This window comes from Mesoplodon densirostris, chromosome 8 (assembly GCF_025265405.1).
Source record: "Mesoplodon densirostris isolate mMesDen1 chromosome 8, mMesDen1 primary haplotype, whole genome shotgun sequence".
Taxonomy (NCBI): Eukaryota; Metazoa; Chordata; class Mammalia; order Artiodactyla; family Ziphiidae; genus Mesoplodon; species Mesoplodon densirostris.
The window spans coordinates 14,036,212-14,051,186 of NC_082668.1; the positions used below are offsets into that span (position 1 = coordinate 14,036,212).

Genomic DNA, 14,975 nt, shown 5'->3' on the forward strand with positions numbered 1-14,975 from the left:
TCACACAGACGCACACCACCCACACACAGCATGCATACACAGAATGCACATTTACACACTCACACACATTCAACACACTCAACAAGTAAGTACTGAGCACCCAACCAGGCACTGAGGTTATAGCGATGAACAAGACAGACCAAATTTCTTTCCCACGAGGAGCTTATATCAAGAGTGAAGAAAATAGGAGATTTGAAGAAAATATGAGGCTAGGATTGGAAGAAAAAGAACGATGCTGCCCTGGGTGGCAGAGCTTGCAGCTGCAGCTGTGACCTCAGAAGACTAAATTCCCTGGACCCCTCTCCTTCCCAAAAGTATGGGTTTTAAGACTCTCATCTGTTTTAATAATTGGTCTAGAAAAAAATGCCCTTCATCTAGAACAGTTCAAATGAACCCTATTTTGTGCTTTAGAAATGCTGATGAATCATTTGTGGGTTTGGGGATGTACAAAATAAAAGATCTCAACTGTTGGTACCATGTATGTTAACAGACTCATCATCCCAGCATCCTTGTAATCGCCAAGGAGTACAGACTAAAGGAAGCTGGTGGCTGTTAATGGAAAGTTACCATTTTATGGCATCCCATAAGATATATACAGGGGAAACAATCTATGAATTCTGTTTTAAATGTCTTATATTAAGAGATTCTTTATATTTTTAGTTAATGTATATTCATTTAATTAAAAAGTTGTTTGTTTAGCATTGAAGTTGAAAATGTTTTATTTATTTCAGTGAAAATAAAGACACTAAAAACATGACTTATTTTCTTCAAGGTCCAGATTTACTGAATACCCTTTCTTCTCTCCCACTGTAATTATGGCTACACACACACACACACACAGGGTTTCTGAAAGGGGCTAAATTTACCCTGCGGATATTCAAGAGATTGTTTACAGTAGGATTAAATAATGCAGATCTTGTAGGTTTTCTTTTTCATTTCAAATGTATTTTATCAACAGCATTAAAACAAAAAAGATACCAATATAAATAAACTAGTCAAAATATACAGATGCCCAAATTTTTGTGTTCTGCAGGGAAGGAAACAGCTTAAGATTATGAGCTTCACAGATAAAACAGTAATTGCAATACAGTGTTGTAATCCTCCCTTATACACTGGGGATACATTCCAAGATCCCCAGTGGATGCCTGAAACTTCAGACAGTACCAAACTCTATCTATCCATACTGTTTTTTTTATACGCACATACCTATGATAAAGTTTAATTTATAAATTAGGCAGAGTAAAAGATTAACAATGATAACTAATAATAAAATAGAACAATTATAACAATATACTGTAATAAAAGTGATGTGAATGTGGTCTCTTTCTCTATCACAATATCTTATTATAATGTACTCACCTTTCTTCCTGTGATGATGTGTGATGATAAATGCCTAGGTGATGAGATGAAGTGGGTTGAACAATGTAGTGACATAGTATTAGGCTACTATTTATTAACTTTCTGACAATACATCAGAAGGAGGGTCATCCTGGGTCATGGAGCCCTGAAGATGTCGATGAGATGGGATGGTGGGGACAGACAGAGTGTGATGACTTGAGATATCATCATGCTATTCAGAACAGCACACAATTTCAAAATTATGAATTGTTTATTTCTGGAAGTTTCCACTTAATATTTTTCGACCCTGGTTAACCATGTGTAACTGAAACCATGGAGCAGGGGGGACTAACTGTAATGCCAGTGGTGGTAATCCAAAGAGGTTTGAATCTTCCTTCCTAGAGATTAAATTGGTAAGAACTATGGAAGTTTCTCTGTCTTTTCTTATCCTTAAATGCTAAGATCTCATACACTTCTTTATTGTGACTTTGGTATAGTGGTCTGCTCAGTGCTTTAAGATGGAAGGCTTAATTTCCTTTCCTTGTTCCTCTCAGACTGCCACAGTTTCTTGGGACATACGAACATTGTACTCAACAGTACCCGAAGATGCAGAACACAAAGCAGAAAATTTACTGGTGAGAGAGGTAAATGCAATGCTTCCAATCCTTTATTTTATAAAGCTTTGCTTCCTCCCATTTAGTTCTTTTTTTTTAACATCATTTTTGGAGTATAATTGCTTTACTATGTTGTTAGTTTCTGTTTTATACCAAAGTGAATCAGCTATATGTATACATATATCCCCATATCCCCTCCATCTTGCGTCTCCCTCCCATCCTCCCTATCCCACCCCTCTAGGTGGTCACAGAGCACCGAGTTGATCTCCCTGTGCTATGCAGCTGCTTCCCACTAACTATTTATTTTATATTTGATAGTGTATATATGTCCATGCTACTCTCTCACTTCGTCCCAGCTTACCCTTCCCCCTCCCCGTGTCCTCAAGTCCATTCTCTACGTCTGCATCTTTATTCCTGTCCCGGCCCTAGGTTCTTCAGAACTATTTTTTTTTTAGGTTCCGTATATATGTGTTAGCATACGGTATTTGTTTTTCTCTTTCTGACTTACTTCACTCTGTATGACAGAATCTAGGTCCATCCACCTCACTACAGATAACTCAATTTCATTTCTTTCTATGGCTGAGTAATATTCTATTGTATATATGTGCCACATCTTCTTTATCCATTCATCTGTTGATGGACACTTAGTTTGCTTCCATGTCCTGGCTATTGTAAATAGTGCTGCAGTGAATATTGTGGTACATGTCTCTTTTTGAATTATAGTTTTCTCAGGGTATATGCCCAGTAGTGGGATTGCTGAGTCATATGGTAATTCTAGTTTTAGATTTTAAGGAACCTCCATACTGTTCTCCATGGTGGCTATATAAATTTACAGTCCCACCAACAGTGCAGGAGGGTTCCTTTTTCTCCACACCCTCTTCAGCATTTGTTATTTGTAGATTTTTTGATGATGCCCATTCTGACCGGTGTGAAGTGATACCTCATTGTAGTTTTGATTTGCATTTCTCTAATGATTAGTGATGTTGAGCATCCTTTCATGTGTTTGTTGGCAATCTGTATATCTTCTTTGGAGAAATGTCTATTTAGGTCTTCTGCCCATTTTTGGATAGGGTTGTTTGTTTTTTTGATATTGAACTGCATGAGCTGCTTGTATATTTTGGAGATTAATCCTTATTTGAGTATTCTTAACAAAAGGATTTAATTTTATTTTCCTTGTTTAGATTGAGTTGTAGGAAAGGCCATAGTATGTGAGAATTTTGGATAACAGAGTTTCTATTTTAAGAGAGATATTTCTTTCAAGTATTAACTGTAGAAATAGTTAATGGGAAAACCATGTGGACAGCTTAAAGGGACTGATAAAAGTCTGTTGGTGTAGCATCAACTTGCATTTAGTTGGTGTAGGAGGGGCCTATAATACTGCTACTTCTTCTAACCAAACTGCAGGTGGCTTTGGGGCAGGGATTGGGCCCACACTTAACAGCTACTTAGTAGATGTATATTGGATGAATAAACGAAGTCAGTCCTTCCTTTACAGAATATGCAATGATACCATTTAGCCCAGCACAGGTCAGACTGAAAGTAGTGGGATCTAAATGCAGTCTTTAATCCTGAGAAAGTAGTGTATCCCAATTAGGATTTAAATGAAGCTACATAAAATAGCAAAACCCTTTCTCAGCTCTTAAACATATTTGTGCAAATAGAAGCTAGCTTTATTAGCGTACATACTGATCCTAATCTGATTAATCATACATATTTTATTTTGGACTATTCAATCCAGATCATCTTTGCCATAGATTTGCCATTTTTTTCCCAATTCTATCATTTCATATTTATTTTCTCAAAGTTCACATTGAATTACCCCACCTCCTAAGAAGGTTAAAAAAAAGAAAAAAGTGCAAATTCAGATAACATTAGGATATCTGAGTATACTGTTTTCACATTTACTGATAAAAATGTTACATCATTACCATAATATTTTGTTTACAGTTGCCTTAGAGGAAGTCTTAATATCTAGTAGGGCATCACTGTTTAAAAAAAGAAAAGGAAAAAAAAAGAGTTGATAAATCATTTTATACACAAGCAAATCAGAATCATTGAGACCAGGTCTGCAAAAGTCCTGCAGGAAATATGTGTTGACTTAGGTAAGATTTGAAATGTTTATGATATTGAATTCTTAACAGGGAATATTTAACTAGGTCTTTTTATGTGTTCTTTACTAAAATATTTCACTTTCTTCATAAAGACCTTTAACTTTGTTGTTAAGTTTATGTCTATGTATTTTATAGTTTTGTTGCAAACGTGAGTAGAGTTTTTAAAACCCATTTCCTTTTCTTACTGTTCATTGCTGATATTTTTTAAAAGCTATTGATTTTCAAATATGGATAACTAGCTTACTAAACTCTCTGATCCTAATAGTTTTTTTTTTAAATTTTTAGGTGTGTAGTCACATCATCTGCAAAAAATGTTTAAATTTCTTTTTTTCTAATAAGTGTATTGTTTCTTTGATTTTTATCTTATTTTATTATCTAATAACTCTAAAACAATATTGAATAATAATGCTAACATCAGGCATATTGTCTTATTCTTGATTTGGTGTTTTATGACAGTTTCAAGTACAAAAGAACTGTCTAAGAAGGGTCTTTCTTGGTCTTTATCATGTTTAAGAAGGGCCTTTCTTGGTCTCCACAGTGCTTATAAAGACAGGCTACCCTATGTTGTGAAATTCATATTCTGCCTATTGACATAATAGCTTTTTTCTTGAATTTATCACTGTAATAAAATTAATAGGTTGCTCTCCTATGAATTCATACTTGTGTTTCTGGTATAAACTTTCTTGTTCAAGTTATACTATTACCTTCATATTTTACTACATCAGAATTGCTAATTTTTTTCAAATTTTTGCATTTATATTCATAAGTGAAATTTTGGCTCTAGTTTTCTTTTTTCCTTTGTTATTAGAGAAAAGTTAGCTTTAAAAAATACAGACATACTCCATCTTTTCCTGTCTTCTGAAATTAAAAAAAAATAAGCCAGTGAAATGAAACAGAGTATCTAGAAACAGTTCCAAATGCATATGGTTACTTAGTAAATGGTAAATATGGCACTTCAAATTCTCTGGGGAAGGGTAGACAATTCAACAAATACCAGTTGGCTATCCATTTTGGACCAAAATAAAGTTAGAGTTGTATCTCACAGTACATGTAAAAATTAATTCCAGATGAATTTTTAAAATCTTAATTTTAGAAACGAAATTTATAAAAATGTAGGAAAACAGTTTTTTAGTGGAAAGTTATGGAAAAATGAACACATTTAACAAAAGTCTTAAATTTTTATGATGAATGGAACATAAATCAAGCCAAAAGAAAATAGTTAGTGAACTCATTTGCAACTCATGTTCTTTTGCCACACCACCCCACACACATTTCTAATACTCAAAATTCTACAAGTTAATAAGAGAAAGGTAAATAACCCAAGAAAATATGAGCAAAAAGATAGAAGCAGGAAGTTCAAAAAGAGCAGGAGTTCCAGACTAAGTTGGCCAAGAGGTGTACAAAGTTGCCCAGCTACGGGGCTTCCCTGGTGGTGCAGTGGTTAAGAATCCACCTGCCAATACAGGGGACAGGGGTCGAGTGCTGGTCCGGGAAGATCCCACATGCCTTGGAGCAACTAAGCCCGTGTGCCGCAACTACTGAGCCTGCGCTCTAGAGCCCGCGAGCCACAACTACTGAGCCCACGTGCTGCAACTACTGAAGCCCGCGTGCCACAGCTACTGAAGCTCTCATGCCTAGAGCCCATGCTCCACAACAAGAGAAGCCACCGCAATGAGAAGCCTGTGCACTGCAAAGCAGAGTAAACCCCGCTGTCTGCAACTAGAGGAAGCCCACACACAGCAACGAAGACCCAACGCAGCCAAAAATAAATTAATTTTTAAAAACTCAAAAAAAATTGCCCAGCTACACTTGTAATCATAAAAATACAAATTAAAACAAAAATGATGTATAATATCTGAATGAAGAAAAATTTAAGTTGAATATCATTTAGTGATAGTAAGACTATAGGGAAATAAACACTATAACACAGTGTTTGTAATTCTCACACGTCTATAGCCTTTTGAGATATTCAAATGTATCTTTTTAAGTCATACATATAAGTATGCAAAATGAATATTAGAAAACCAAACACTAGAGCATAAAAATACAATTACAAGCATGAGTATTGAAGCACCAAACAATTTGTAATATCAGTTGATAAGGGTGGGGTTGAATATATTTTGGCACATCTATATTTTATAATAATAACTAACAGAAAAAAATTACATACATTTAAGTGTATTAACTGGAATGCCCATGAGACGCTGTTAAGAGAAGAAAGTTGCAGAATACACAGTATATCATTGGAGAGTTAAAAAAAAATGTGAATATGTAAATATGTTATGTAAGCCTAGAAAAAGTATTTAAAAATGCACATTAAACTCATAACATTGGTTACCTCACAAGTTTGGGATTGTAGGAAGGAGGTAGAAATTGATTTTCAGTGTATATATTCTGTATCGTTGTGATGTTACAAACAAATTTCTGTAACTAAAAAGTATTTTGAAAAAAAATTACTTAGAATATATCTAAAAATGCTGCCAGAATTGGAAGCAACTCGAGTCTATTTCCTAAAATTGTCTCCAAAAGTTAAAATCCAACTTTATTCTTCAAGTTATTAGGTAGTCACCTTAGAGACTTCATCAGATTCTTTTATTATTATTATTATTATTTTAGTTTGATAATGAAAATATCATATGGAGTGATGAAAATTCCATATGTGTTTTGCTTTATGATTCTATCTGCTGGGCTTCTCTGTCCATGATAGAAGCCAATTAGGTTGCTCTGACATAATCCATTCTTAATCATTTGTAATATAGTATAATTTGAATAGACTTATAAACATTTCCATGATTTTCGGGACTTTCCTTTCTTGGTCCTTGCACCTCTTTTGGGGTATATAGAGTATTTGTGTGTTCGAGATTTTCTGCAGTCTCTCTCCTTTAGGCTGTGGAAAATTGCTCTCACATGAACCAGGGTTTCTTAGCTCTCCCCTGTGGGTCTCTAGTACCTGAGGCTTTCGAGGCCTTGGATTTGGTTGCCAGCCTACTTCAGCTTTTTTGCCTCTTAACACTGCTCATTTTATTGCCTGGTAAGCCTTTGGGGTAGGGCCAATCAGCTCAAAGACAAAATCCCAGAACCTAATCAGAAACCACACCCCAATCTCTGGATCCAACCAAGGTGTCAAGTTTAGCTCCTTTCCCGGGGGAAAGGATGGCCTGAAACCTAGATCAGTACAACACTGGAGACTTCTAAGGATATTCTAGGGTTCTTAGAGGCCTTTAGTTTTGTTTGTATTTTCATGAGCTTCTGCACCACGACTTTAAATGGCCAAATCGATCCCTTTATTTCTGTAGTTCTCTAAGAATGTCCACTTCAGCTGAGAACAGGTTGGCCACAAAATATGCCTTTGTCTTGCTATTTCTCCTGAGGAGGAATTTTCACCTTCACCTTTGTTGCTATATTAATTTCCTTCCAACCACTTGCAGCTGGGATTATTCCTCCTTTACTCACTTCCACCCTCTGCTTCTCGATTCTCTAAGAACTTCTCTAAGGAGAAGTCAGGTGGAATGCCTTTTACCTCAGATGCCAGGTAACTGCCAAACTTCTAGATTCCAAATCTCAGGGCAGAGCCTCAGACTTGGCAACATGAATGAATCTTCTTACCATGTTTTTCCCAACTGTGTGGATCTAAAGTAGAAAAAAAAAAAGAAAGTGGAGAAAGCCTGGGAAGAAACTCTTTTATTCCCTGCTAATTTTTCTGGATCACTAGCCATGAAAACCCTGTGGAAATTCCCATAGTTGTACTTGTTTTTAAGGATGGAGATAAAGTGAAACTTGTGCCTTAGGATAGAAAGAAGACAAACATTACATGATGATAGTGGAACATGAATAGTTGAGCCTGGAGACAGTAGATAGAAAGAAAGGGGTCACCAGAGAGGTGGGTTAAGACTGAGAAATGACCCCAGAGAATTATGCTGGCAAAAAGTCTTGACCTCAATAGCTAATAGCCACTGATGTTTATTGACTACTTAACTCTGTGCCAGATATGCTTCTCAGCCCTTTGCTTGCAGTAGTTACAAATATACATTTCGTCATTATCATCATCATCACCTTTTAATGATGATGAAACTTTCATAGAAAAATTAAGGAACGTGTGCAGCCTCATACAACTGGGAATAGACAGGTCCGGCATTGCAACCCCTGCCATCTGGCCCCTGGCCTCTTAACCATGATGCCGACTGCCCATGTGTGCTTTACTATAGCTGCCCTCTGGAAGGAACACTTGTCTCAGTCTTCTTCCTAACCACCCCACTGTAGCTTTGTAACCCTGATGCATGTAGTTAGTGGACCACACTTTGAGAAACATTGGCTGGAGTTTTGAAACCAGAGTAAGCCAGCACTGAAATGAATTCATTGATATTTGTGGGGGTTTGTAGAAACCCATGTTTCCCTTACAGTGTCTGCTGCATTGCACTAAGCAATCTTTTTAGTCTACCCTGTGCTAAATTGCCCTGCGGCTCCCCACAGGGCAGCAAGGACAAATACCCTGGTTGCTAGGCAACAAACTGGCATGAATCTCATTTAAACACATGGAGTTCAATACTAGTTTTGAATTCTCCCTCTACACTCTACTTTGACAGTTCTGAGCCTCTTCGGAAAGGCAGTAGGCATTCTTTCCTTTTTAAAATAAGAGTATAGGTGTATTTAATATCCACTAAAGCACTTCACACTTAGGTTAAACTAACACAAGTCAGAGTTCAACAACATTCTATATATATATTTTGAACATCCTGTGTTATAAGTATTACTTATAACACTTATAAGTATAAGTGTTATAAGTATTACTACCTCATTTTACAGCCTATGAAGCAGGTCCTGAACAATTAAATGTTTGCTCCAATACATACAGAACCAGAATTAAGCCCCGATCTCTCTAACCCCATGGTCCAACTTTGCTACCTCTGACCCTTTGAAAAATGCCTTTAAACCATGCACTTAATAGCCTGACCTAATGGGGATATTTCCACTGTTCATAAGGGAATATGTCCTTCATTTTGACAAGCATTTAACCTTTTTGCCTCAATTTCTCCATCTTTAAGTGAGGATATTAATAGTGCCAATGCTGTGTTTCTAAAAATAAATATAGCAATTGTATGAAAACTCTTGGAAAATAACAACTGGGGAGCCATGTCTTTATCTGATCCTCATAAATGACTTAAAGTCAACATCTATAACCATAAAAAATATGAAACACTTCTGCGATAAAACAAGCACCACTTCCTCCCACTGGGGGTCAGGGGAGCAATTAAAGGGATCTATGAATAGGGTGCAGACTTCTTAAGCAAAACTTCTGTAGCAAAGTTTTCATTTTAATATACACAAAACACTAATTAACACTAAGCTCTCGGTTTGGTCTCCCTTAACAAAGAAGATGAGAGAGCAGAGAACTGAGAATAATACAGTGGCCCAACAGAGAGCAAGGGTCCAGGGACAGCTTCACCTGAATGGCTGAGAGAGATACTAAGTACTAAGGTAGCAAGTTACTCTGCCAACAAAGCCCCCTGTAATTTCTAGAAACCAAGCTGCAGCAGGAGTAGAATAATGAAGAAGTGAGGAGTAAGTCACGAATTCAAGAATCCAAGTCTCACTTTGGTCAAGGCACAAGACACTTGAGGACTTAGATTTGTGGAAACGTTAAAAGAATGGAAGAAAAGTATCTATATATACTTCTGTATCCAAATATGTCTGTATACACACACATGCACAGAATGTTGAGGTACTGTCCTCATCCTGAAAGTACTAAGTTACTGAGGCAAAGACAAGTTTGGATTTTAAGCAGCGTTTCCAGACCAGAAATACTTGAATTCTCCAGGAAAAATATAAAATAGATAACTAATAAGGACCTATTGTATAGCACAGGGAACTCTAGTCAATACTTTGTAATAGCTTATATGGGAAAAGAATCTAAAAAAGAGTGAATATATGTATATGTACAACTGATTCACTTTGCTGTACACCTGAAAGTAATACATCATTGTACGTCAACTATACCCCAATACAAATTTTAAAACAATAATGAAAACAGGACCCAAGACTGAATAGGGAAAACAAACTAGATTCAAAGAAGACAGGATAAATGTTGTTGAAATCTCTAGGCTTCCATAGAAAGTGCACACTAAAATCCAGGAGAAAAAATGGTTGAGATCAGAGCAGGACACCAATTTCATAGAGGCACAGAGTGTTTTGACAAAAGCTGCAGGATGTTCACAGGTCTCACACACACGCACGCACACACACACACACACACACAGATTCTTTAACTAGCTAACATCTATTGAGGCTGCCTTAGAAGGGAATATGGAATGAATTATTTCAAGTTTATTTTACCATGGAGAAATTCTATTTCCCCCCAAGTATCTTGAGAAATATGTTTCAGAAATGATGTATTGTAAATCTGATGGAAGGAAATCATCAGGAACTAGGGGCACAATACAGCTCAAGTCAAACAGAATCAGCTCTTGGGTGAACTTTGATGTGCATTTCATTAAGGCAGATGGTGAGGAAGAGAAAGGGAATATTAAAGCCTCTGAAAGAGCAAATTAATTGTTTCTTTCTTTTTATGGACACATCCATTCTTAATTCTTATCATTAGTGTCAAAAATGTCTACCTTTTTCTAGAGTAAACCTCTTACAATATTAAAACACAATCCCAGATACACCCAGTGATGGGAGTTCTATAGATTTATCTTCATGCAGCAAATTGTAAGTACTAACAAGGTTAATTTCAAAGTTGGAAGTAAATAATAATAATCATAAAGCTCAGAATAACACATTTTTCAGCCCTAAATTTCTCCTCTCAATCCCCTATCCAATTATCAGATTATGTTTTCTCGTGTCCTAGAGGTAAATGCAAATTCAGTGACTTAAACAAGCTGCCCCTTTAGATATACACAGAAACTGCTACTCCCAGTCTAGCTGGGTGGAGTTGATTATCTTTCCAAATGGTTGAATTCTTTATATAGAAAGTTCCTCACTTGCTGATTTATATTGTTACTGTGGATCACATACAAAGTGTATGAAATAAAGGGCCTTGTCCACTGCGTGAAAGATTGGACTGGGTTTATTATTCACCAACATTTATCACTTACTAAGCTACTGATACCACCTGGATGTAACATAGTCAAGAGCTCAGCACCAGGTGGGAAATGACAGGCCTATGATCAGATTTTTGCAAAACAACTAACAAGAACCCTTGGAGTGTTACTGTAAAATAGAGAAACAAGGTCAGGTTCACATGTTAGAAAAAACAACTAAAGGCAGACAGAGAATGGATTGGTTGGCTTGTGGGGATGAGTAACACTGAAGGGAAGTTGGACAGATAGGAGACTATTTATTTTAATAGCCCAGCTGGGTTAAAGATCTGTGCTACCGTATGGCAGCATGGTTGTGGTGACAGTAAAGAGCTGTTAAGGAGACAGAATTGACAGGAGTTGGGGACAGAAAAGAAAGTAAAGGAGAGGACTATATTGGCAATGACTCCCACGTTTCTGTCTTGGGCTATCAGCCAGATAGTTGTGCCAGTAACTTAAATAAGGTACCCAAAAGAAAGTACAGATTGCTCAAGCAGGGATGGATGAAGCAAGTAAGGTAATCTCTCTGGCTGACATGCAGAGAGAGATATCCAAGAAGATACATATATAGGTCTCAATGTAGAAGGAAGGAGTAGGCACTGGCTCTGGATTTGAAAGTTGAAGCTTTGAGCCTGGAAGAGCTTGCCCAGGAATGCCACGAGGCAGGTCCCTGAGTGACGCTCCCACATAAGGGGCTGGCAAAGAGGGCCCAACACAGGAGGTGGAGATGGAGTGGACCAGGAGGTAGGAAGAAATCAAGGAGAGATTGATTTCTCAGAAACAAAAAACTGTCAATAGCCAGAGTGAGCCAATGGTGTAAAATGCCAAAATGTGTCAAGATTGGGTAATTCACTGGATTGGGTAATTCACAGCCATTGGTGGTTCTTTAACAAAGCAGTTTCAGATGCTTTGATCACAACCTGATTACAGTGGGTTGAACACTGAAGAGATGCAAGATGTGTTATCTTATCAAAGAAGGTGCTAGTATATTGTTGTGCCTTTTCCCTAGAAAGTGTTCAGCGGGCTCAGCGGCCATGGCTCACAGACCCAGCCACTCTGTGGCATGTGGGATCTTCCCGGACCGGGGTACGAACCCATGTCTCCTGCATCGGCAGGCAGACTCTCAACCACTGCGCCACCAGGGAAGCCCATCCCTTAAAGAAAGTGCTTTAAGGGTAAAACCAGTAAAACTATTGGAACTCTTCAGGCAGAATAAGCTATGCATTCTGAAGTTAAAAATAGCTCAGGAGACTGTTAAATAATGTACCAAAATATTGCTTAATTTCTTAAGAAGCAAAATTTTTTAACTATGAAAAACAACATATGACCAAGTGAGTATAATATTGAAAATGAATTTCTTCTTCCTCATCTACCATTTGGATCCAGACAAGTGGCATTCAATTAATTCGAGAGAAAATTATAAATAGTCAAGGTAGAGGCTGCATCATGTCGAGAAGTAAAAGCGATTTTAAGCAACGTGGGTCCTAGGCATTTCAAAGAAAATGATGAGGAGAGGAAGGCTGGCCATGATTTCAAATGTATTTCGTGCTGCCCCATTTTGTTAACTGAATGAAACATATCTAAAAAGAATGAAATGTATCTTTTCCGAAGAAAACACATGGAATTTCATTTGTTCTATGGTTGAAATAATTTTATGTGCTTTATGTTTAATTTTGGACTGCATGTTGTGTACATTGATAAAGAAACCATTCTTTTAACCAAAATGCCTTTGTACTTTATACAAATTGTTTGAATCTCATATGTAGAATAAGGTGCAGTTCATCTTACCCAGAAATAAGAATGAGTCTTTCAGTAAATGATTCGGAGGTGTTTTTTTTCTTTTTTTTTTTTGCATGTATAAATAAATTAAGTAAAAATGAATACGGTTTTCTGATTCTGATTCATTGGGCAGCAAGTGAGTGATTCTAATGCATTTGTTAACTTTAGACCAGAGCATGGTAAACATAGTTTCCTTCAATCTAGAAGTAACCCCTCTGCTGTGACATCAAGGGTACATGCACAATTTCAGTTACTGGAAGATATTAGGGAAAATACAACTATAAAAATTTCTCCAAATTAAAAAAAAATCTTAATCCTTTCTTAATAAAATTAGTGCAAATAAAAGATTTTTGTTTTTGTTTTGAAGAAGGAGGCTCCTAATTCACTAGTGAAGGTCTTGCTGGAAGTTAAGGGACTTTTCATTTTGTGTGTACTTTTTAAAAGTAAATTTATAAGAAGAGCCATATTTATTTTGCAACTTCAAGAATTTAATGGAAAAATGATATCAAAATCTGTTGTCCTTTATATAGTTTAGTCTTAGATGTAATGATTTTTTTCTATTATAGTCAGAACAAAATGGATCACCCTATTTTTTTAACACTAAATGTATGACAGTAAAGATAATAAACGTACAAATGTTGATTAAGCTAAATTCAAATGCATTTACTCTTTAGTGGCATTAGAATAAAATGTGTATGGAAAACACTGTTGAAAACAATGAAAACAAAATATTTTTGTGTTTCACATTAGTCACCTTGAAGAAATTTATTTTCTAGTCTCTCAAATCCCTAGAATAATAGTCTTGTTTCCAAACATGTAAAACGGTTCCCATTCTAAATTGGCTTCCTCTAATCTTCTCCACAATAAAAGTCATCCTACAATGTTTGGTAGTAAGTGAATAAAGACAGAAATATAAGTCGGGGACTCTGGAGTATAAAAATTTTTAAAAAAAACATCATAAGTTTGAACATAAAATTTCAGTTTCATTGAATTAAAGCCCAGATTTTATGACTTACATGAAAAGAACAAGTGGATCATAATATTATCAAGGTTTTTTTTAGTACCATCCATTATTTATGTCCTGACAAAATACTTGTGACATCTAGCTGGGAAATTAGAGTGTAGGGCCCCAGATTGGGCACAGGTGTGATTTATGAAAGTCTAATTTTAAAGTTTGTTCAGTTGCCTTAGTGCAATGCATTTTGAAAAGACAAACCAAATACCCTGATTCACTTTCAATTTAAAATCAACAAAGGTAGCAATTTAGGCTACTCTATAATTCAGACAAAATAGTTTAAAAATGATTTACACTTATGGTTGGCATTTGATGTGACATTCTGTTTTACATGGTACATTCATATTTATATACATAGTAACACTATCTAATATCAAGTAATATTTTAAAAAAACAGACTCAAAAATCTATTAAATAAGATTGTACCATGATTTCTGAAACTGAATCAGATCTATAGTTACATCATCTATTTTGTCAAACTCACTTTCATTTCTCTCCCAAGAGTGTAGTATAAGTTTTAAAAGATCAGTAACTGTTCAGCTTATTTTTATAGTACAGAAATTAATGATTGCATTTTAAAGGAATATATAATGTGGTCAAGTTAAATTAAAAAAATGTTTTCAGTGCCTTTTCCTTTCTTCTAAAATATCGATGTATTTATTGGGTGACCAATGTCCTGATTTGAAGGAAGTTTCATATTCTACCTGTTGGCCTGGCTAATAACATCTCCTTTCACTTTGAAGTGCCTCGATGTCGACAATAAATTATTCAGCCACTCTTTCAATACATAATTTATCTGAATTCACTTAACTTCATGATGATGCATTTTTTAACATTTATAAAATAGCCACAATTACTTCTAAACTTTGTAAAGAATGACATTAATATGAAAATCACCACCATCATTTTACAAACACAGAGTTAATCCCATTGGTGACTAAGGGCCAAAAAGAACACCTTTTGTGGTTGCATAAATATTTCTCACAAGAAAGTAGTCATGTAATTAAATAACCTCTATAGCCAGAAAGAAAAATAATTTTGCATC

The 14,975-nt window shown here is 35.9% G+C and overlaps 1 protein-coding gene across 8 annotated transcripts in view; it reads left to right on the forward strand.

The window, feature by feature from the left end:
• The window catches only part of DOCK10 (dedicator of cytokinesis 10), a 288,876-nt gene that overhangs the window by 146,808 nt on the left and 127,093 nt on the right, over window positions 1-14,975 (forward strand). For all 8 annotated transcript variants that reach the window (XM_060107388.1, XM_060107385.1, XM_060107391.1 and 5 more), the window contains one exon: window positions 1,893-1,982. In XM_060107388.1, the coding sequence (XP_059963371.1) occupies window positions 1,893-1,982 (90 nt within the window). The remainder of the gene's footprint in view (window positions 1-1,892; window positions 1,983-14,975) is intronic.